Source organism: Psammomys obesus, unplaced genomic scaffold (genome assembly GCF_907164565.1).
Source record: "Psammomys obesus unplaced genomic scaffold, mPsaObe1.curated_primary_1811, whole genome shotgun sequence".
NCBI classification, from domain to species: domain Eukaryota; kingdom Metazoa; phylum Chordata; class Mammalia; order Rodentia; family Muridae; genus Psammomys; species Psammomys obesus.
This window is the reverse complement of record NW_026585691.1, coordinates 10429989-10455066: the sequence shown is the minus strand read 5'-3', so window position 1 is coordinate 10455066 and position 25078 is coordinate 10429989. Positions and strand designations below refer to the sequence as shown.

Genomic DNA, 25078 nt, shown 5'->3' with positions numbered 1-25078 from the left:
CAGTAACCCAAGAATGCAGAGGTGTCTAGACAGGTGGTAATTTACTAAACTATCTGAGCAAATGGGATCAAGTTAAACACAAAGAGTCTTCCTGCCTCGTGTATTTTATCTTTCGCAATTATCATAAGCTACACTTTTGCCTTGCCAATCTTTTGATGGAGTTCACACGAGATGGGTTTCCTTGAGAAAAGCAGAATAGAGCACTTGATGCTTTTGATGTTATTAATGATTCTATTATTCAAGGTTTCAATCGAGAGCCTTTGTGCACAGGGCTGGCGTCATTCAGTTGTTTGTCTAATTGAATCCTGTCTGTAACAAAGTGCTTAGAAAACAGAATTGCTGATGGAGGCCCTTCAAGCCTGAAATGTCAGAAGCGCCACTCAAGTCAGGTGTGAAGCTGACAGAGGGAAACCAGTGTGAGTGGAAGTGGGGCCTCTCTTACCGCAAAATAGAAGGCACCATGAGGAGCAGACAGGATCAAATGAGTATTTGGATGGAGTGTGGCATTTTAGGCTCTTAAATAATTAAGGGCAGGGTTAAGGAAGTGAGGGAGAACCTGTGCCCTCAGCCATTGCTCTAGTGTAATGGACTTTGCCAGGATCTATACCTTGGCAGCGAGCACACAGCACCCACATAGTCCAAAGAAACTGCCCTTAACCCCCAGGAGCCATCACTTTCTGATCAAGCTATTCCACAGGTGTGAATGTGAAATTTCTAAGAGGCCGAACATGTCTGCTATTTCAGTCAGAGACCATGGCGCTTTTGCTCCTCTTCATGGATGTCGTTGAGGAGTAACTCGATGCCGACATGAGAAGATGAGCTGGCACGTGAATTAGCTCCCTTTGTAAAAGCACTGTGTGTTTTCCTTTTTCAAACGTTGCAGGCACTTTTCATGTCTGTCTTCCAAATACATGTGCCCGGGTGTCCCTGCAGTCATGAGCGCCCTGCTGGCCAACATCAATGCCTTCTATGCTCACACAACTGTCTCCACCAATGTGCAGGTTTCTGCCTCTGATCGCTTTGCTGCTACAAACTTTGGGGTAAGTAATAATTATTTTTGGAACCTGAAATTTTCAAGTAGTCTATGGGACTTAAAAAAGATTTCAAGGAATCTTTGACCCCAAATATTCTCTTCCTTCCCACCCCCCACCCCATGCAATTATACATAGTATATAATATGTTCCCTTAATATGAAAAGAGAGCAAGTCTGATCCGGTACCCTAGGGGAAAAGAACGTGACTATTTGACAAAATAGTACAGTGATCTAGTTGTCTTACTACAGAGGAACAAGGAACTTCCTTGAAGGTGCCTAGTCTAATGTCCCACAACCGAAGGTTAGTTTGAAATTGTTCTAATGAAAGAGCCTTGACAGACAGCAGGACTCTCTTGATTTCACTCTCTGCATTTGAGATGATGTTTTGCACGTGTAGAAGACACGTTTTGTAATAGTGCCCTGAGATTTCTCTAGGATATGCTGGATGTTTACAGATTTGCGGTTCACTTTGGTTAGCTGCATCCCCGTGATAATCTGTGTGTGGCTGCTTTCACTGGTATTCCCTGGAAGGAAGGAGCGGTGGCTCTATGAATATCTGCACCTACCGAGAGCCGCCTGCCTGCGGCACCCAAAGGTACCAGGGGTGCATTGGAAAGTAAAGGCACAGAGGCTCTCTGAGGTCTGTTACTCATTTTCTACCTGTAAGACATAAACTGTCTTTGGTCAAAGTGGAAAGGCGGTGTGAATTAAAAGTCACCCCAGTAGTTAGAAGAGATGGGATTGGTGGAGACGGAAATATAAGGACAGATTCCAGAACCTTCCTGGCACAAACTCAGCAGAGTGGACAGAGCTGGAGGATGGGGCTGATGAAGGACACAGGGATTCTAGGAGTCTAGCCAGGGCACCTGGGAAGCAGCTGTGATGGTCGGCAGTGCCCGGGTATTCCTGTGACCTTCTCTTTTCTCAGAAAAGATAAAAGTCACTGTAGAAAAAACTTCCTAAAACACCGTAATTAGTACTTCCCTTGCCCTTCCAGTCTCCCCAGCATTTCCAGTCAGGTTCACTGAGGATACCTTCGTTGGCCTATCCATTGTAGAAATCAAATGTGGGGTTTGTGTCATATAATAAAAACAACTGAAGAACGACACTTAGGAAGACACAGGCCACTGGTGGACTAGAGTTCTGTTCTTTGTATGTGAGAGGGAGAGCATGCTGGTACTGTGTGGGGTGAATTCCCCAGGGAAGAAGCAAGTACTCTCTAAAACAAACCCAAAGAAATGTGGGTAACGGAGGATGACTCTGGGACTGTGGACAACAGGTTCAGTAATGCCTATTATCAAGTCCCTTCTGTCACCAAAACCTGTTTCTCAACCTGCTCCGTGAAGATAATGAGTCCTACCCTGACCTTCTTCCCAAATTTGAAGTAAGGATCAGATGAAATTTAAGAATCCATACTCTAATGTTCAAAACTATGAGGATTCGAGAATTATATGAGGTACGAGAGGTTTGTCCCTCCTGGCTTACCTACATAAGCAATACACAGTCAGCTGCTGTTGTTAGATAGATCAGCTCTTGCAGGACCTGGGACTAGCAAACATTCTGGAGTCAGCTCAACAAAATACTGTGATGGGCAAATTCCAGACCAGAGAAGACTTTGCAATAAAGGCATCACTTTGGAAACAGAGCCTGTTGTCTTGGGACTTTGTCTACAATGTAAACCATGCTGTGTTATGAAATGGCTCTGCTTCTATTCTGCCCATGTGCACTGTGGAAAACAAGCCAGGCTTACAGAACATCGCACCTTTCTACCTCAGAGAAGATGTGGTTCCGTGATTAACAGCCTCCATAAAAGCCACCTGGAGGAAAATTGGATGCCACGCTCCCTCACTTCACACTGACCCGGAGAGAAGAAAACACATTGATTCCAGCACATTTCACATCTCAGTAACAACATGCTTATAGCAAACTTCATTTTGTAAATCAAATAACATCTTGTAGAATAGAAGCAGAAAAAAAATGAAACATTTGATCAAACCACAACTCGATTAATTGGCAGTCGGGTATGTGGCTATGTATTTTTCTCTCACTGTGGAATAGAATCCTGTTTCTTAAACCAAACATATCAACTACACTTCTTCGGAGCCCTGAGTTCTTATTCATCTGAGGACTAAAGGAGGTACTCAGGGTACCGTGACAGTTTATATACTCACTCTTAACCTTTTTGAAAGTATAATCCAGATTTTTTCAAATCTCCAAAACATAACGTATTTGAAAAAGTTTCCTCAAGCAAGGCCAGCCTGGTCTACAGAGAAGACAGTTCCAGGACAGCCAGGGCTACATGGAGAAACTCTGTCTTGAAAAAAAAAAAAAAAGAAAGAAACAAAAAGGAAAGAAAAAAAAACTTACACACCCTAGGCCCTTCTCTACCACCAGCCCCTGTCTCCAGCCCCCCCTCTACCATCACCCTCCCCCCTTTCCAGCCCATCCACGGGCTCATTTCTTTGCCTGCTTGTTCGTCCAGTTCATTTGGCAAGCCCATAAGCTGCAGTGACAGCTGAGGGAAGGAAAGAAAGATACATTTTGACTTTCACTCTCTCTGAGGTTTCTACTCTAATGAGACAATCAAGGAAATGTGGAAAGTAAACACAAATCTCTCTCAGAGGTAGTAACTCTCACAGAAGTTTATGCAATATTTACAAATGCTTGGAGACCAAAGAATAACTAATGACGGACAGGTCTTCAGGAACTGCTAGGAGCTTGACAAAGGAATGGTGGGTTGGAATTCCAAGAGGTAGCAATAAAAACAAAACAAAAAAACCAAAAACTAAGACTTAGTGAAGCATTTTAGTAAAAACAAGGAAAACCGAAGATGCAAATTAAGTTGAAAAGTGTACATAAGGGTCTAGAGAGATGGCCCAGCAGTTAAGAGAGCATGCTTCTCTAGCAGAGGGCCCAAGTTAGGCTCCCTGTGCCCAGTTAGATCTGAGGTGGGCGAAAACCACCTGTAACTCCAGCTCCAAGAGGGATCCAATGTCTGTGACCCCCTCAGGTTCCTGCATTCACAGTCACAGCACAAACACACACATAAACATACATGCACATAATCGAAAAATAAACACATCTTTTCCGAGGTGTGCACAAGGCAGTCCGCCTACTACAGAGCAGTTAGAGGTGAGTACCAAAGAGGGAGGTGATTAGAAGAGTGATATTGGATCCCTGGGGGACTTTGACAGACACTGAGATACTTGGACTGCAGGTTTAACGTGCACAGTACGCTGAGACGGGAGGGCTGACGGACCACTGTGTAGTGAATGCTGCAGAGGGGAGAGATGATTGGATGCATCGACAGCGGTTGTGGTTTGGACACCGTCTTAGAAGCTTTAGGTAGAAAGGCACTTACCAGAAAAGTATGTGCTTGCAAAAGCATCTGAAAGACTTCCATGATAATTCCAAATACCTTCATTTGCAAGAGAAATGATTAGCTTTCATCACATCAGGAACGTAAGGAGCAGGGGGATATCTGTCCTGTCAAGTCTTTCTGAAATCTCCATGCTGGTAAGGAGAGACTGGAAAGCAAGCATCGCTGACCAGCTACAGGAATAAGCCATGAAGCAGGAAGCAGGCATGGGAGGGGGGTGTATCTTATGCCTTCTTCCAAATATGGTAGACAGCACATACACAACTGATGGGCAGAAACTAAGATCATTATGGAAAAATTGATGGGAAGGACTCAGAGAACAAAAGCATTGGTGTTGGGTCTCTGAGCTGCAGGAAGCAGTTACATCAAAGAGGAGAGAGAAGAGAGTGGGCCCCGGCACTGGTCACTGATGGGCGGGCGCCACTGAGGGACCAATGTGCTGATGACCCCGGGATTGCAATGTGATACCAAATTTAATCAGTAGCAAAATGAAGTGTGAGACAAAAGAGGAATAAATGTGAAGATTGTTTTGGAAAAGATTGTTAGATCATTTCCTCTTTGACACAGAGAGAGACAGAGAGATACAGTTGGTTGTGAACCATCCAACATGGGTGCTGGGAAGCAAACCCAGACTCTCTACAAAAGCGCTCCTAACCACTGAGCAATCTCTCCAGCCCCATCATTGTTTCATGACTTACTAAATCACTTGTGTAGAGAGACACAATCTATTTTTTGTTTGTGAAACTTATATGGCTTTACAGGATACTTAAATTTTGTTGTAAAATTAACACTTATGACAGATACCATTAGCAGCACAAACTAAATGTTTTCACTCACTGATTTACACACCAGAAAGAAATCCTTTACAAATTCTGACTATATATTACTTGGTCATTTCTTTATATGCCAAAAATTCTGAAATAATTTCACAGGAAGAAAAGAAAGATTTATTCACTCTTTCACATTAAGGAGTAGATCACGATTTTTTCAATTCTAATCTAGAGGAGTTTATCTCCACAACTCATTCCTAATGCCACACATATTTTAATGGCTTTTCTCAAGCATGGTAAAACATTTATTACATTTATGTCACAGTTGATATAGTCTATTTTAGCAGAGGAGAGAGTATGTGCTTCAGTCTCTAACCAAGCCCGCTGCAACAGAACTTGGACTGCTCCTCATAGGCTGGTATTAGAGAGGACACTGTAGAGATTGTTAAAGGATGAACAGCGGGATATGGCCAGCTTGCTGAAGTGCTCCGAGCCTGCAGTCTGCTCCCTGTGACAACCCATGTCGCTCGTTCACTTGTCTCAGTGATAGGGTCCTCCTGGCTCAAGGAGGCTGGAACACAGGGGCTATTCTCTCCCGGAGCATTTCAACACAAAGTGATGGCTCCCAGGATTTTCAGGAAAAAAATACATGGGTTAGAAAACTGGAAAGATTTTTTAAAAAAACTATTTATATTTCAAAGTGGCAGAGAAAGACCAAACAATTAGAAGGTTTCTACACTCCAAGAGGAAGCTCCAGAGACAGGAAGAACCCTATTTAAAAAAAAAAAAAAATCAGATGAAAAGAGTCTTAGGATGCCCATGGCATGGACTAGGACAAGTCAATACTTCTCATGTTCTCCTATGAGGGACTGAACAAACACTTAGAAAGTAATGAAATATGTTAATTATTGCAATATATTTATTAATATCAATATTAATCGCATGAGTACAGAGGCAAGATTCTTCCAAGAGGTGCTGAGGCAGGTGAAGGCCCCAAAACTTGAACAGCTTCAACTTCCATCTAAGTTCAGGCACACTGTGACCAAGACAGTGAGGTGGGAATTGGAGAAAGAAGCTGTGGCTGTGTGGAGGCTGAGAGCCCTTCTTAAAAGGAACTCTTCTTCCTACCATTCCCGGGATCCTGGGGGGCCTTTCTCAACATGCACACATGAGGTAGCCACTTCCCCTCCCTCCCTTAGTGTTCCCTCTGCTCATGAGCTCAATCCAGCCCACCTATTAGTTTTACATGGCCAACGAGTTAAGAATGATGTTTATGCTTTCAAAAGTTATTTTAGCTGGTTATGCAGGTACACACTGGTGGGATTTGCTGAAGGAGATGAGAGCAGGAGGATCACGATTGAGGGCAGCCTGGGCTACACATTTTGGTCTAGGGTTATGGCTCCGTGGTTAAGAGCACTGTCTGCTCTTTCAGAGGATTCTGGTTCAGTTCCCAGTGCCCACATAGTGGCTCATAATCACCCTTAGCTCCAGTTCCAGGGGATTTGACACTATTTTCTGGCTTATATGGGCACCAGGCATGCATGTAGTACACAGACATGCATGTTGGCAAAACACTCACACATACAAAAATCAAATAATTGTTTTTAAAGTTATTTTAAAAATCAAAAGGAGTTTATGATCTTGTGATACATTAAAATTACATAAAATTACAATTTTGCTATTCATCAACAAAGTTTTATTGAAAAGTAACCACGTCCAAAGCACTGATATATTATTTACCAAAGCTGTCATGCTACAGTGTCAGATTGGAACAGTGACAGAATTCCCGAAGTCAAACACATCCTCCCCCTAGGTCTCTTCAGACAGCTTGCTGGCCACTGGCCTTGGTATTCTAATCGCCTAATTAAACCTGAAGCTTTGATAAGGGATACTACCTAGTATTGTTATCATGATTTGCCTACCAGTCAAATGTGGCCCTTACCCACTACAAAGAACTGAATAATATAGCCATTCCCAGGGTGGCGCCGTGACCCTTAGAGGAAACATGATCTTATTTAGTCCTCAGATCATGCCATGCAGATAGCAGGCCCCCTCCACTGTCTCAAAGGCAATCTCTCTCTAGTTAAACAGAAACACGGCAAAACAAAATTACACCTCAAGCTGTCCCTGCTGTTTAAAGAATCTCTTTGAAAATTCAATCAACAAGAACACTTTTAATTTTGCTTCATCGGAGGTGATTTGGGATTCTCTGACAACAAGCCCAGCAGATTTCTCCTTTCGGTTTTCTTTCTTCCTTGCATGTAAAATTTTCAGCAGAGCCCTCCCCAACCGAGATGGGGAGAAGAAATATGAGAATCGCCTCAATCAGGATTCGGGTTGTGCCCATAAGATAGAAGCTCACCAGCCTAGCTGAATAAGATTTAGCTACCTATAATCTAAGTCTAGAGGCAAAAAAAAAACACTGGGGTAGTGTAGTTCAGGGGTGTGATTTTATTTTAAAGTGCCGATAGGGGCTGAGGAGGTGGCTCAGTCAGTAAAGTGCAAGCATTTGCCTTGAAAACACAAGAACCAGAGTTTGGTCTTGACCCCATATCCCATATAAGATATCAAGTGTGATGGTACAGGCTTATAACTTCAGTGTGAAGGAGGACGGCCCCCATGAGCTCATGTATTTGAAGACTTGGTGTGCAAGTTGGTGGAACTGTTTGGGAAGAGTGAGGAGGTGTGGTCTTGTTAGAACAGGTGTGTCACTTGGGACAGGCTTTGAAGTTTTAAAAACCCACAGAGTTCCCAGTTAGCTCTCTCTCTCTCTCTCTCTCTCTCTTTCTCTCTCTCTCTCTCTTTCTCTCTTTCTCTCTCTCTCTGCCTCATGTTTGTCTCAGATGTGAGCTCTCAGCCATTGCAACAGTCATGCTTGCCTGCTATCCTGTTCCCCACCATGATGGTTATAGACCCAATCTCTGAAACAGTAGTCCCCAAAAACTCTTTTATAATTTACGTTGACCATAGTGTCTTAGCACAGCAATAAACAGATAGCTAAGACACCCAGAATTAAGGAGGAAGAAACAGGTGGATCCTTGGGTCTCTTGTGAGCCAGCCTAGTCCACTTGGTGAGTTCCAGGCCTTGTCTCAGAAAATCTGGTGGACGGTGAGGAATGAGAAATGACACCCAAGGTTGTCCCCTGGCCCCCACACATGCCTGCACATATCTGTATTCAAACACCAGTATGCACGTGCACACCCACAGATACACATAATTAGGGCAGACATGGAATTTTAACAGTATATAGTTCTAGCGTTCTTACTACTTTTTTAGGCTCTCACCTTGTAGGCATAAACCAAGCTTTAGCATCTGGTAACTTCCTCAGCTGAAGAGAATCACAAAGAACAAATGAAAATAAGACTAAAGTCTGCACTCAATAAGGAAGTATTTAGCAAACACTTGTAACGTGAACAGATCCCACCAAGCATTCTTTCTGGGGTCTTTCAAGCAATAATTAATCGACAAAAGAAAGCCGAGTCCTTGCTCCTTAGTAAACCCAGGGTGCCTCATTGTCCAAGCCTATGCAATCTTCGTGGCCATTGTCTAATGAAGCCTGGGAAGGTAAGCATTTTTAACTGAGCACATCCACCACCTAACATTCTCTTATTGAAAAGCGATGGAGAATTAGATGCTGGGCATTGGCCAGCTCAGCCGGCCCTGCCGGGTGGAATAGGATCAGTGATTTAGGGGCCACGTGCAGTTGAACAGTCAGGTCAGCTGTCTTGATGATTTGTGCTAATCAAAGAGGTCAGGCACAGCTTCCAGAGATGTGACAAGAACCACACTGACTTTTATAGTCACCCGACTGATTAACTTTACTGTGGCCCTGAACTCTCTGCTGTAGCAACTCTTTCATCTTTATTTTTCATTTTGATGGATGGAAGTAGAGAGGGCAGGAATAGAGACAGCAGAGCTCGCCGGCTCCCCTTCCCCAGAACATGTGGTTGAGACGGGCACAGGAAAATCTAAAGTCTAAAGCTCATCTGCATATCTCAGTAGCTTTGCTGGACTAGTTGATCTTAGTATGCTTAACAAAGTTGCAGACCCTTCTTCAGCTTCCATGTTTTCTCCACGGGAGTTAAGACAGGCATGACGCTTACCCTTTGTTCGCTGATGTGTGGTTCTGGTAATGGCAATTCACTGAAAATTATGAACTTTTAACTGAAAAAAATAGTCATTAAAGATCTTCAACTCATGTTGCTAACTCAACTTTGTGATTCTACTCGCATCAGTAATTTCAAAGACTAAGTTGCATGCCCTGTACACTTCTATTTCCCAAATAGAGGAGAGCTTCTACTTTGTCAATACTCTGCAACACGTAATTATATATTTATAGACTACTTGCTCACAGTCATTCCTGCACCGGCTCATTGTTTTACACTTTTATAAGAAAACCGAAATCCAGGACAGTAGTGTGTCTACTACCTGCCATGGTTTTGTTGCAGTTGCCAGTTTAATGGAAGGTAGACTGAGCTGGGAAAAGAGCTTCAGTGAGGAGCAGTCTAGATCAGGCTGGCCTGTAGGCGTATATGTGGGGTGAGGGTCTGTCTTGATTGCATTCACTGACGTGAATTCTGGACTGTGGGGAAAGGCAAATAAAGAAAAGGGGAGAGAAAGCTGAGCATGCGTGCTCTCTGCTCTTGACGATGGATGTGGCCAGTTGTTTAAAGTTCATGTGACCTTGACTTTCCCACGAAGTGGACTGGAACCGGGAACCCTTCCTCCGTAAGCTGGTTTTTGTCGCAGCAACAGGAAACAAAACTAAGGCTTCACTTACAGAGTCTGTGTGTGTCCAGCTTTAATATTGTCCCCTGGTTTATATCGGACACTTCTGATTCCAACCAAATGTTTTACTAACCCAACTCCATCCTCGCCTCGGCCAAATACTCAAAGAGCTCAGTCCCACACTGACACAGCCCCAGTGGCAGCAGTGAGAAGTAGGAACTCAGTTTTTACAGTGTTTGCAGAGATCAATCATAAAATTCTTTATAAGCACTCAATCCCTTCAGCTTATTAAGGTCTATGCTTGCTTCCCAATGGAAAAATGTCTTTTTAAAATGTTTTTTTTTGTTGTTGTTGTCATCATTATTTTTGTTTTTACACACACACACACACACACACACACACACACACACACACACGCCAGCTGTTCCCATTCCATGGTTAGAAATTAATAAATATGTCCATTGATTTTCTGGGGGCACAGGATAATGTGCAGGATTAAGACAAGGGGTGAGCTGTGTTTTCTTCTGCGGACACACTGCAGTACTATGAGTCATTATAAGGAGAAATGGTGGAAATTCATTTCCCTGCAGTCTAATTCCAGGTACTCTGGTAGGACAATTACACCATTTCCTCTCGTGCACAGAGGTAGGATGATTTACCTGTAGAATGGGGATGGTGTCAAAGACCCAGAGATGGACTCTGAGCCACAGTTGTGTCCTGTGATTGCATAGTTCTGTGACTTCGGACAGCGGTTGACAAAAAAAAAAAAAAAAAAAAAAAATGCCCTTCTGTCTCTATAAAATGAGAAGAGTAATTCTCAAGGACAGCTGAGGAGTTTGCATTGTGGGTGGTTGGTTGCGTAATTCCATCTCTCTGTCTTGTGTTTTCTTGGTACAGAGGGAGAAATTCATAAAACTACTGGACCAGTTGCATAACTCTTTAAGGATCGACCTGTCAAAATACAGGGTAGGTACTCCTTAAGGTAGTCCCTTAAGGTAGATGACTGCTTTTGCTCTAGGTGATTTCTTGCCATAGTGTATCATTACCCATCCTGTAGTGGAAAAGTAAACATGCTCATTTTGAGTCTGACACATCAGAAGCAATCCCCAAAAGACCATTTGTTCTCATACTCTGCATGCACATAAACCCTAACAATAACAGTATTTTGTGTGTGTACAGCTCAATCTTGGAATCCTTACTCACCATCTGGTAGAGAGCCCTGAGCTAATTCATCAAGGGAACACAAGGTCCAGCCTCACTTTGAAAATTCATCTTGAAAATTTAGTTACAAAAAGTCTATAGTCATAATTGTATGTGCTTCTCTATACCTTACATTCATCAATGGTTTATTTGAATATTTTCTTATTTGTATATATGTATCTTTTAGACTCATTTTAATTAGTCTCTTAATGATGAATAGATAAATGGTTAGATAGATGAATAGATAAATTGATGATTGGATGGATGGATAGATGAGTAGATAAATTGATAGGTGGCTAGACAGGCAGACAGACAGACCGATGTATAAGTAGGTGACTGAATAGACATATAGACAGAGAGATGGATAGATTGATGGATAAATGAATGGATGGATAAATGATAAATATGTGGATAGATGAGTTTATAGATTACAGATAGATGATAGATAGACAGACAGACAGACAGACAGACAGACAGATAGATAGATAGATAGATAGATGGCTAGACAGACAGATAACTGGATATTTTCAGAAATTACAAACCAAATTTTATCAAGGTCTAATTAACATGATTTTAAGAACACAATCATCACACATTCCAGCCTACTACAGAAACTATTTTAGGGCAAAAAGAGCCTTGAACAATATTATTATTTATGAACATTATCATTATTTATACACTAAGCCCACTCAAGGTCATAAGAAATATGAAGACTATAGAAAATCTATGTGAAAACAATCATTAGTTAATAAGAAAATTTCTTAACGTTAAAACCTTTGTTCTTTCAAGTATTTTCCTAACGGCACCTTGCTTTTCCTCCAGCCTTCTGAATATCTGCATTTTTAAGTGACTTGTCTCCTTGCAGTTCAGTAGGGAGAAAGTCATGTCTGAAACTTACCATATTTCAGATCTTGGAACACAATCTTATTTTCTACACTCAGAAGTTTCCTTGAGGCTGAAAAGTAAATGTTATCACCTGTGCCATGTTCAAAGTAATTTTTGAAAATTAAACCCATCTTTGGAAAGTGATAAAAAGATTTAAAATAGGTATTCATATCACTTATTCAAAACTATTTTATACGCAGGAATTAATACCATTGCAAAAATGATAATGTAGTGTACTTTTTAAACTTTTTTCTTATTGTTGAACAGATTGACCCATTGATATGAAGAATTTGACCATTTTCACCCCTCCATTCTCCACCTTTACCACCCTCTCCTGCTGGCAGACTTATCAACAAGTCCCCCTCCTACCACTGTCATAGCTTCATGTTGTGTGTGGCACACTGAGTTTAATTAGATTTCTTGTCTGGGTGTGGTAGGAGATTATTTATTGGAACATAGCAGCTCCTCAGTGGCTATACCTCTGAAGAAAATGGCACCCTGAGGATGAATAAAAAGATATAGCTTTCTAAGATGAATAGCAGTATATTTCTAAATCTTCTGTTTGGGGGGGGAGGGGGATGTTCTGTAATAAATTCTTTTAAAAAATCATTTAAGAATACTTTACAATAGTTTTGACTGATACATGACCTATCTTCAGCTTTTAAATTTTTTTCATAATAAGTCTCTTTTATTACATATGAAGGTTTGATATCAGCAACCCACTTCTGTTTCCTATTTAACCAGGAAAACTTTCCAGCCAGCAACAGTGAGAGACTGCAGGACCTGAAGTCCACCGTGGACCTGCTGACCAGCATCACCTTCTTCAGGATGAAGGTATCTCAGCTCATTCCCACAATGCCTTGGTGTGACATAAGAACACATTTGTCCCTTGAGAGAGCTTTGCTTTATCCTGCTTCCTGACCAGAAATGTCCAAGTGCAGCCAGTAATCCTGGGCTAAGTGACTTTTCCAGCCTAGGCTCTATCAAAGAAACACATTTTCTAGTCACCTTACATTGAGACAGTGGGTCAGAATTTACTTTGTCTTAAAGGATGCTCTCTCAAGAACTATACAAGACACTTTTAAAAACAGTAGAGACTACAAAGTGAAAGTAAGTTACATTGAAGTGCTAACCGAGATGGTTTGCTAACTCTTTTACTGTAGGAGAATTGCCAGCTCCTGCTCACCCAAGGGGCCAGTGCACAGTGTCAGCCTTGGCATTGCTTGCATGAGAACTGGCCACAGGATTCCTTGGCGCGGTTGGCTATAATCTGCCAGACTTTAGGCATTTCTCTTTAAGATCTCTTCCTTCTTTAGTAACAAATTCTGGACAGTCATAATTAAGCCTTCCAAACACAGCTTGCTAAGAAATGGACTTAATTTTTTTCTCTTTTGAAATAGAATATTTTGAGAGTTGGTCAGCAAGTACTGAGACAGCAAACAAAACAACATACCGGGTTACCATTAGTTTTGTCACTCACAGCATGATATAGATACATATATATCTATATAGATATATAGATATATAGATATGTATCGCTGCTCTTAGCGTTTGTCAGTTGATGAAGTGACACTGAGAAAATGTTCCTCCTGGTCATATGGAACACTTCTGCTTGTGTGTTTACAACCATGACCATTTTTAGGAGGTTGCTATCTCAGAAAGCTAACATAAATATATGTGGATGTTTTATATATGTGTGTGTATATACACATATGTGAGTTCTTTAAAAAAAATGTTTTAAGGCTGGGAAGTGGTGGTGCACGCCTTTAATCCTAGCATTCAGGAGGCAGAGGAAGGTGGATCTCTGTGAGTTCGAGGCCAGCCTGGTCTACAGCGTGAGATCCAGGAGAGCCAGGGAAACACTGACTTGAAAACAAAACAAAACAAAAGAAGAAGAAAAAGAAGAAAAAAAAACATTTTACATTTATGTATTGAGGGGAGAGGTGGGCACATATGTGGAGGTCAGAGGACAATGTGCAGGACTCAGTTGTTTTATTCCACTGTGTGGGTTCCAGGTATTAAATTCAGGTCGTCGGTTCTAGACAACAGGCTCCCTGACCTACTCAGCCCTCTCACCTGCCTTACTTGGGAGATTTCACGGGCCACATCCTTCTTAACATAGTGAAATCAATTGAATATAGTTTAAATGGTTTCACGGCTTTGCCGCACTCTACTGTTTTTAAGAAAGTGATTTGTCTGTCAGGTTCTGGAGCTTCAGAGCCCGCCAAAGGCCAGTGCGGTGGTGAAGGACTGCGTCAGGGCTTGCCTGGATTCTACATACAAGTATATCTTCGACAATTGCCACGAACTCTATTCTCAGCTAATAGACCCGGTAAGAGGAGAAGTGCAGCTTTATGGCCGCCGCTATTCTGTTTCTGATGTCTGTTTGAATACATTTAGAATAGCAGAAAATGGCAAGGTATGCTCATTTAATTTCACATTAACCATAGGTTTGAGGATTCCCATCCCGTGTCTCCACATCTGAACGTCATTTTCCTACGCTTGAGCTAATCCGTTCCTCACAATAGCTTTGTGTGGCAAAGGCAGATATTATCATTCCTGTTTTTCAGGTGCATAATTGCATTTAGAAGAATTAAATGTCTTGCTCCAGTTCACAGAGTGGGTAGCAATTCCTTCGAGGGAAATCTGACGTTAGGCCAGTACAGCATTACGCGGAAAAGTGTCTCACTTTTTTTTTTTTTCCTGTTTATTTTTCTTCTTTTTCTTTTAGTAAACATTCTAGAGAAAGAGAAACAAAGCTCCCACTGAAAATTCAGAGGTTGTGCCTGGAGATGTAGCTCAGTTGGCAGGCTGCTTGCCTAGCATGCTCAAACCCATGAGTTAAACCTAGCACAGTAGCCCATGCTGTAATCCAGGCAGTTGGAAAGTGGAGGTGGGGCGGGGGAGTCAGCAGTTCAAGGTCATTCTTGACCTTGACCTTGACTAGTAGAGGTTACATGAAACCTTGTGTCCCCCAAAATAAGGGAAAGAAAAGGAAAACGAAGGAGGAGGAAATACTCAGTTGTGAAATACTCAGACATTGTATTTAAAGTCTTCTTCAAAGCCATTTTTTGTGCTTTCTTCTGTATTATTCTCTAAGCCTTAGATCACTCTTCCCACTTTCCCAGAAATTAGAGGACCCTTTATGTAATTCTTTTTGCATAGCTGAAAGGGTAACCATTACAACAGTGGTATTGCCGAATCTTGAGTTGCACCATCAATGTCACCGGATAAATAATTTGATGGCACAAACTATAATCACCACCAAAGAAAATGGAATTCTGTAGCTGTTGTCCACCAAATAATTATCCATGCACCTCACAGCCTGTCACATATTACAAGTATTCTGTGAATGGGGAGGGGGCCATAGTTAATAGTCTTGTTTGTAAATGCACACATGCTCAAACCCTAAGACCGATTTCAATGTGTGTTCTGATGCTTATACATCAGAATTAGTGGAGAAGAGCCTCAGTCGGGGTTTCCTCCTCTCTCAAATAGACAGAATGTCTTTTCTGTCCACTTCAGAGTTAGGTTATGAAACCAAGACATAATGCCAAGCACCTGGAAAATCAGCAATCAGTGCAAAGGTATCAGTGACGATAAACATTTAAAAACACACAGGATAGAACCCAGTGGAAGTCTCTTAACATGGTAATTTTGTTAAAATACAGACCTCAGTTGAAAGGCAAATGTGAAATTTGAAAGGATGTTGTTAGGAGCTCTGAGCCAACTAAAGGGGTCTCCAATGATTAAGTGTGACCTATTTTATTCTAAAAGTTAACATTTAAAACCTTCCAGTAATCCAGACACTGTTACCTTCATTAACTTGAACTGCTTCCTAGAAACAAATATTATATATAGGAATATATGTCTTTAAAATAAATTGTTATTTTTTTTTATTTGTGAGCAGCAATCGTAATGTCAAGGTCATGATGGTGTTGCGTGGAGCAAGGTAGAGCCGACGCTAGACACTTTCTTGGGAAAGTCTTATGTTTAGTGTTATGATCTCAGGTTCCTTCGGAAGATCCCCACGTGAGGACAGTGTTGAAGAAAAGGCCTGGGATAAACAGGCAACGGGTTATCCAGTGTCCTACCAAACATACACATTGCTTGGTGGTATAAGTGGGGTTGATCCACACTATAACTGATGGTTGGCAGACGTGGGCAGACTGCAGCGGCCCATGCTCCAATCTTTGCATGCTATTTCAAGAGAAAACTAAAGAGTGATAGAATCTCAGGAAGGAATGATTTGGTCTCTTTCTCTAATATCCCTGCTGCATTTGTTTTTCCCAATTATTCTACATGGCCCTCTATGGCTGTTGTTCTATTTCCTTACCATTCTTTCAAATGTCTTGTTGAAAAATGCATCCTGCCGTATTGCTCTTAAAAAAAAAAAAAAAAAAAGAATCTATCGTTTAGATTCTGTCTTTGTTTGTTTGATTTTTTTTTTTTTTAAGCAGGAAGATGGTAAAGATGGCCAAGAGAAAACAACCCAAATTATATAGGAAAATTGCTTCTGGGGTTTCCATCTTATGTGGGGGAAAGAGTTTAAAGCCATTAGTAAATTCATAGATATATAATAATCCTTTTTATTTGCTTTGTTATGGAGCAGACACTGTGCAAACAAGGGAAAGCGAAATAAATGAGACAAGCACAGTCATTATCACCATGGACTTGCAGTCTAGCAGGGGATAAACAGGGAAGCCATAATTAGGCAAATAACTAAAAGAATGTCAGACTCCAGGCAAGGAAACACTCGATGTAGTATTAAAGTACATAATAGGAAGAGCCGGTGGCTCCCAGAATATGGGAATAAGTTGACTTATTGCAGCTGCTGCTTGGACGCGTGTCTCTAGAAAGACTGGGATTTAAATGCACAGAAACTGATATAGTATTGTTCTAGCATCATTTGAGACTCCAGTGTGGGAGTAAAGAGACTGCTCAGTGCTTGTGAGCGCTTGTTACGCTTGCAGAGAATAGTCCTTCCCAACCGTGTGTAAATCCGGGGGATCGAAAGCCCTTTCCCGGGCCTCCTTAGACACTCTATTCACATGAAGCACATCTTTTTGAAAAGTCACAGCATGGTAGTTCCTACCCGTCAAGTTGACACCTGTGATTGGACTCGAGTTACTCGTATCCTACAAAAATTACCTTCACTAGGTTGCCAGTCCCATAGCCTTGGCCTAACCACTCAGTCCTCTAACCTCTCTTGGTTTCCCAGAAGCATTTGGTGCCTCTGACCATTCCATTCTCCTCGAAATGCTCTCTATTCTGAGTGGCTAGTCACCATCTTTACTGACTTTCCTGTAGTCACAGCCCTTCACCTGCAAGGCACAGCCTTGAGCCTTGAATGGCCTAGCCCCCACCCCACGGTACCCAGTCCTTTGACTTTTTCTCTAGCTACACAGGGTGATTCCGCACAGAATGTCAAACACCCAGCTGCTCCACAGACAGAATTCCAGATGGAAACCGACTTGTTGATAAACAGGCATTCAGCTGGGATGCAGAATCTGGCCATTTCCTTCATTTGCAGGCAGCTCTCCTGAGACCTAGATGGGAACAGGTTATCCTGCCTGCCTTGTTCAACACAGAACCCTGTCCCTGATTTGGCTGGCACTAGAAATAAGCTAGGAGCTGCTGAAGCTTTGAAAAGGGACACATTTGAACTCACACCAAAGTTCCCCATCAGTTAGAGAGCAACCTAGCCTTGGGCAAATTCCTCTAAGCTCTGATTTCTTTGTTTACTAAGAGGGGATCATGATAATGATATTTGCTGCCAAAATTGCTGTGAGAGCTAAATGAGGTGCTGTTTGGAAGCCTCCCTGCTTGCAAATGCCCAGGAAGACATCCTGTGATTCATTTCTTGAATTAAAAATTGGGGCTGGGACTTGTCAGTGACACAAATTGAAAGGTCACCTTGGGTTCAGTGCTTTCTTTATGGAGCCCCATGGTTAGTTATAGAGGGGCACCATTTACAACTACAAAATCCACTCTTCTGGGCCCACCAGTCTCCCTCTGAGGTGCAAAGGCTGTCACTCCCCATCTGCCCCCCAGCAAATCTTTCAGGTATTTGGAAGCGCCGCAATGTGCTCTATAATCAAGCTTGGCACCAGAGCCCTCTCCAGATCACCACTTCTGCAAATGTGCCTTGCTGCCCTGTCCTCTCCCATGGCTCCGCTTCTGGCACAGGTCTCTTTCACAGCTGGTCACAGCAGCAAGGCCACACAAGAGAAACCATCACCCTCATTCAAGGGGAAATCCCACCCTCGCCATCACTCAAGGAAAGGACAGACACACACCACAAAATATTGCATGAAATTATCACAATCAGGGCTGGAGAGATGGCTCGAGGCTTAAGAGCACTTACTGCTCTGACAGGGGTTCAATTCCCAGCAGCCACATAACGAGGCCCCAAACCACCAGTAAGCCCACTCCAGGCAATCTGATGTACTCTTCTGGCCTCTGCAGGCACTGCATTCACATATGCACAGACACACCAATATACATAATTAAAAATAAAAGCAAAATCTTCAAGATTATGACAATATTTACAATTTCCTCTACATCCTATCAAAAAGATTACACTTAAATAGATCGCATATATACATATATACAAATGGTGGTTTATAAAAATGGTGGCATACTGTGAAATATCATAATGAGCCTTATTTCATTTTCTGTGTCTTTGGGATGGTCTTATAATTAATGCCCAAGAATAGTCTTATATTTCATATTCCCATAGTATGGCACTGGGTGAACATGTCACAGCTTATTTAACTTGTCCTTCTTGATAGAAACATATTATTTCCTGTTACATTATTTAAAACAATGCTGGGCAAATGTTATAAAACATATGCAATTTTCTGTCTTGTAAAAGAAAGTATATCTCGTAGGATTCTAAGAGACGTGTTTGATTTACAGGAAACAGATTAACAATTTTAAGAGACACTGGCAAATTACCCTCCAAACAGGCTTTACAGTATTTCAGGCACTGCAGTAACCTATACTAGGGTCTTTTCTCTACAGAGAGGCCATAAAGAACTCTATGATGTCTCCAGCCATCTGGGCAGCTCTAAAAAAAATAAATTGCATAATTAATAAGCCAAACAGTTTCATTTCCTGTCATTCTGGAGGCTGAAAAGGCCCAGACTGTGACCCTGGCAGGTCTGGTGTGGTCTACTCTTTCCATCCCAGGCTTCACCTTCAGAGCGTGCCTCTTTCAGCAGAGGAGCTGGCTGCTCCTGCCTACCCCTTCACATGGACACTGTCTCTCTGATGAGAGTAAGAGGTCCTCAGCTTGATCGCTGCTCTAAAGGCTCGGCCTTACAATGCTCTCCTGGATTTTAGATCCAATATATGAATTTTGGTGGAGAGTAACGTTAGCACATAATAACACAGCAGTTGTTTTGATTTTCTTAATTTGATGGATGTGAAAAATGCATATAGCTGATGAGTTTTTAATATGCATTTATCTTATTATTGATGTTTAAATGTGTTTCACACAAAACTCCAATACTTGACCAAAGTTTATGACGTTTTTGATCAGTAGGATTTTGCTCTACAGTAAAGAAATTGGATCTTTGTTCTGATAAGGGCTACAATTAGAATTTCTTTAAATTATATTTATCGGGGTTTTTAAAAAATAATTTTATGCCTTCAGTTGTGTCAACATATAGCTCACTTGGGAGTTGTTTTATGGTTAAGAACTAGATTATTTTAAGGCTTCGTCATGTTTTTCTGTCTGTAACGTATCGTATAGACCTTTGTAATATTTAAATGTCTGACTCACCTATTCTGCTATGGAGTATGATGAAAACATTGCCTTAAAGTAATGTTTCGTTGAAAGTTTGAAAATAAAAGCATGAATTATAGAAGAGAATTAAATCAACAAAGACCATTTCTGCCTTGTCTTGCTTTGCATCCATCCTAAAACATAGCCTAGAGAACAGAGGAAAGACTTTTCTTGTTTTCTTCCACCATCCAGCAGGGCTTTCTGTAAATTGGTTTCATGAAATATTAAACTTGAAAATAGTTGTAAAGCTCCACGTTAGGAATAAAGTAGCTTTCCGAATTCCACACTTACTGCTTGAAATCTCTTTTAAAAGGGAGAGAGCCAGCTGTTTTTTAGAAGTGTAAAATTCTACATACTTTTTGTATGCTGATAAATTTTAAGTGGTACGACAGAAGTTAGAAGTTCTCACTTTACTCATTTATTTGGGGGGCGGGGGGAACCCAGAAAAATAAACTAATTGGCAAGTGCAAAATTTTTAGAACACCGTTTGAGAAGCTAATAGCTGAGAAGGCCAGAAAGAAATCTGTGCCCACGATCCTTGTCGCTCTTCAGTGGGCTATCTCAGTGCCTATGCAAACCACCCCCCCCTTGCTATTAGAACTGCACTTCTTATGGGAATTGTATTTTCTTCTTCAAAACAATATTGCTATTCCTTTAGTGGCTTTTCTTAAAAACTGTGCAGTCTTGGCTGTGGTAATGGTGGAGGCGTACCGAAATGCCTCAATTTTAAAAGAAAAAAATGAACATTAAGAGGATTTTTATATTCAAACAGCCTTCTATTCTTCTCCTAACTCAATCAAGCCCTGACACTTGACCAAGGGAAGGCAAGGCGCTAGAGGTAGAAAGCTCAGTAGTCAGTATTAAGCTAGGAATGTGAATGTGTACCTATATCATGTCACCTTTATGCTCCCACAAATGCGCCTATCTGTGCGGTTAGTCCCTGGCCTCTTCCTGTTCTATGTGTGCTGTAGACTAAGGCACTCTTTGTGGCCAGAGCAATTAACTCACTCACCTCCCAGGTTCATTCTCTAGTGCATTGTTTGCAAATGGTGGGGTCAGGAGTCCACTGAATCATCAGCTCCTCAAGGCTGGTTAGCAAAGCAAAGCGCCTGTTCAGGCCCCATCCAGAAGCACTGAAGCAGAAGGCTTTGAAAGTAAGCCCCCCCCCCCAACTACTCACCACGCCCTGCAGGAGGTTCCATCATTGTATGCATCTACCCTGTGACTCAGAGAAGTAAAGCAACGGTTTGACGGTTTGACGGAAAATGGCCAAGTGGCCCGGGACAGTAAAGAGGGAATGCATGGGAGCACAAGCTCTGGATAGAGAGTTATGAAAAAGAAATGAGCTCACATCTGTGCACAATCTCACACTTGGGAGAGGGGCTTGTGCAGCCAGAAAGCACAGCTGGAGTAGCTGTTACCAATCTCAAGGCTGAGCTGACCCTGAGCCCCAGAGAGAATGAAGGTGTTCCAATTCATTTGATACAGGTTAACCAAGCAGTGAATTCTGTGCAGACTGCAACGCGGGGTCCCGTTTTCCTGACAGATAGGGCCAAGAAGTAAAAACAGATGGGAAGGACGCCAATGTAAATAGTTTAAATTTTGTCCTGAAAGAACAGTGGGGCCTCTGGGAATTTTAAATAGGAGCTTCATGCGATGAGATTCACAGTCATAAATAGGGAGCGGACAGCAGGAGAGACTTAATTGGAGGGGCAGGATTGGGAGCATGGAGAGCAGCTCACAGGCTCTTTGGGTGATCCTACTCCATCGCGATTTAGATCATCTGTCCTTTCTAGAATAATTCATTTACGAAACTGTCGTAGCTCTGTCGTGTGTGTTAGAACACACTAATGTATGCAAAAGATAAGCATCTCACCTCTGAAACGGTGATTTTCAGTTTGGGGATCCTTGGTAACCATGGGTATTTATAGATTAAACAATAAAAACGAGCTAATTTGAATATATTTTAAAAATCCAACAAGAATCATTTCTTTATGTTGAAGCAAGTTAAAATTCTTCTTTCTTTAATTTGAGCTGAAATTATGTCCACTTGGCACAGATACTTTCTTAATACTGCCTAGAAACTCCAGCCTGACCTTTGCTATCAGCATTGTGAAACTGAGAAAAGGGGTCTTTTGCTTAACTGATACAATACAAAACCAGAAGAACTGGGATCCAGTGGGAGAAAATAAACACATATATCTTGTTGGTAAAGACTCCAGGAGTGTAGCATCATCTGTCAGTGATGTAACTAACAGACAGGAATGAATTAGGTGGCTAGCCAAGCATTCGTTTCACCAGAAAAAAAAAAAAAAAACACCTAAAATGAAAAGAAAATTTTAATTGCATGAAAATGGCTAAGTGTTTTTTTAAGTTATATTTTATTTGTAAGTAACTGTACTGAGAGCCCTCTGGCCCCTGGTATCTATCAGGATTCCAATTCAGTGTCCTGCCCCTCCCACCTCCCCTGGATATAGGGGGCCTGTGGGGTTTAGTGACAGTCAATACAATTTCAAATTCAATTCAGCATCAAGTGTCAGGGGCTCTGGTAATTTGGTTGAGCTGATTGTTCATGCTTTCAGTGAGGGACAATAAAATTTCAATTTAATAACACTTCACACGGAACCAAGCCCGTATGACCCTAAAGCAAACACCTAAAACTTGGTGGAAAATGTGGTCCTTTATTTAAGTTCCATGGGTATCCGCCAGGAAAGAGATACCTGCCTGATTATACTTATGATATGCTCTCATTAGACAGCTTAGCAGACCTTTGTCAATGTAATCCGTGTCTTGAAAATGCTAGTAACACACTTAGCTCTTGATTTGGTTTTCCTACTCCATGGATACTGATATGGAATAGGAAACCATGGTCGTTAGAGTAGCACGTTAGAGCTGGCGCCACTGGGCATCAGCACAATCAGATTGGGTTGTTACCACTATGCAGACTCCTCCACCACACACGTTGATCCTGACCCTAACATGTGCCCAGCCAGCGCAGTAGCACAGATTGGATGGCAAGGTTTTCAGTTACGATCCTTTTGAATTTCCTCGCCTTTGCTCTCCAGGGGAGAGTGTTTTCAGAGTGTGAACCTTCTATCCCAGATCTGCAGAAGAGCAGAACCTAGCCCTCTGCCTGGGATGTCCTTTCTTCTGTCCAGTCTCTTCCTGGTTCTGTTAGATGCAGACTCCACTCTGAGGTTCTGCTCTCTGGGCCATGCCTCTGCTTGCACACTGTCTCACCTACAAGCGTCTTCCATGCCCTAGTACTCTTGGGAAGCATGTTTCTCTGCTACTACCCAGGACTCTGTTAGGAGACACTTCCTTTCTTCAGTGAATTGAACACACACACACACACACACACACACACACACACACAATTTATGTGTATGTGTACTGTGTGCATGTGTGAGTGCAGTGCCTGTAGAGGCCAGAAGAGGGCAGAAGATCCCCAGGAGCTGCATTTAGTGAGCGCTGGGAACTGAACTCAGGCCCTGAGCCATCTCTCCAGCTGCTAGAATTGTTTGCTTAATTTACACACAAGTCTGTAGTGTACATTCCCTAAGCCCTGACCTCCTCTCATCTGACCTACTCCCATGAGTCACCTTTGTTGTCCTAGATAGTTTCACACTCACTTTATGTCTTATACGCATACAAGATTTTACATATCTATTTTAGATTGAAGATTAGTCTTGTCAGGTATGGTGGAGATACAGAAATTTACAATCATGCATGTAGATACAACTCCCCACACACACACACACACACTCACACCAATAGATTTGTAGATAAATAAATACCTATTAGTCCATCGCCACCACTTCCAATTTTCCTTTTGATGTATCCAAACTTATTTCTCTTATGATGTGCAAGATATCCCGTGCATTCCCTAGGAATCTGGAATAGCACCAATGACCACGTTAACTCATGATTTTCCATATCAGCCGTGACTCCTAGGAGATTTGAACTTCCTGACAGAAGCATCCGAGTCTTTCTAGTTAGTGATCACATGATAAAATTTTTACCTAGGCTTCCCATTGGCCAATCCCAGGGAAAATCCTGAGCCCAGCAATAACCCATGTTGGAAATATAAATCCTTGGGAATTCCCATTAAGCTGTGGTATTGCTGGAGACTTAGTGCTCGGACCACTCATCCTTTTCCCTGGTAAAGCATCAGGGTTTTAGAATGGATGCAGTTTGCTTGTCTTAGAGATACTCAGTATTAAGCAGTTTTTCTGACCTTCGCAGGATGGCGGGGAACTTGGTGATTCCGTCGCTGTCCCAGTGCAGACCGTTCCGGCCCTGCCTGTGGATGTCCCCTCCAGCCCCTGTCTTATTAATGACTCCCTTTAAGATTAAACAGCTCTTTGCCAGCTACAAGGGGCTTTAATTTGATTTTAAAAGGCATCTGGTTTGTTGTAATTACGCTGTTGTTCAGAATTAGCTGCTGAGGCCACGGCACGCTGCTTCGATGTGGCACTTCCGCCCCTCGGACGACAGATTCACTTCCTTGCCACAGCAGAATGTCACAAAGAGGCCAGCAGCTTAGTGCGCTGACATCCCCTCCTCGAGATTTCCCTCATGGCTTTACCGAGGTTGCTTTTAATCCTGCTTTGTGTTTTGCCAGTTTCAAATCCCTGGATGAAAAGGCTTCTTGGTCAGAAAGCATTTTATTGTATTTATTTATGTCACAAGAACACACACACTGACCCACAGAATCGCACGCACCCCCTATACCTTGCACATTGAATTAGCCATAGTGCTCTTTAGTTAGTTTACTTATGTGTGGGCGGTGGAGGTGCAGGCAAGCTGCAGTGCATATGTGAAGCTCAGGGGACAACTTGTGGCAATCTACTCTCATCCACCATGTGGGTCCCTGGAGCTGAATTAAAGTTGTCAGCCTTTGCAGCAGGTGCTCAGACCTGTTGAGTCATCTTACTGGGCCTGGGTGTGTGTGTTTTTCATTGTTGTTGTTGTCATTGTTGAGATTCGTATTTAATATGCAGTCAGTTGAATGATGAAGAGGTAATGTGGTATCTATTAAATAGCTTTGTGAGTGTTTGACTTGGGATAATGGTTATCCCAGAACACTGGGGTTGGCTAGAAGGAAGGACTCTGACACAGTGAGGGGGAAAGGAAGCTTCCTGACAACCTTCCTGCTAAATACCATCTAAGCACTGGCTGTTTCGTCATAGCAGCAGGCTTGAGTGTTCCCAGATATCCTGACGGGAGATTCATAGAAGACATCTTTCTTGTTTTTCTGAGAAATTTCTGTTCACTTTCAAAAATATAT

The 25078-nt window shown here is 42.1% G+C and overlaps 1 protein-coding gene across 1 annotated transcript in view; it reads left to right on the top strand.

The window, feature by feature from the left end:
* The window catches only part of Unc13c (unc-13 homolog C), a 415893-nt gene that overhangs the window by 220772 nt on the left and 170043 nt on the right, over nucleotides 1-25078 (top strand). The window contains exons 13-16 of the mRNA XM_055598476.1: nucleotides 884-1040; nucleotides 10809-10877; nucleotides 12741-12830; nucleotides 14200-14328. Of these exons, the coding sequence (XP_055454451.1) occupies nucleotides 884-1040; nucleotides 10809-10877; nucleotides 12741-12830; nucleotides 14200-14328 (445 nt within the window). The remainder of the gene's footprint in view (nucleotides 1-883; nucleotides 1041-10808; nucleotides 10878-12740; nucleotides 12831-14199; nucleotides 14329-25078) is intronic.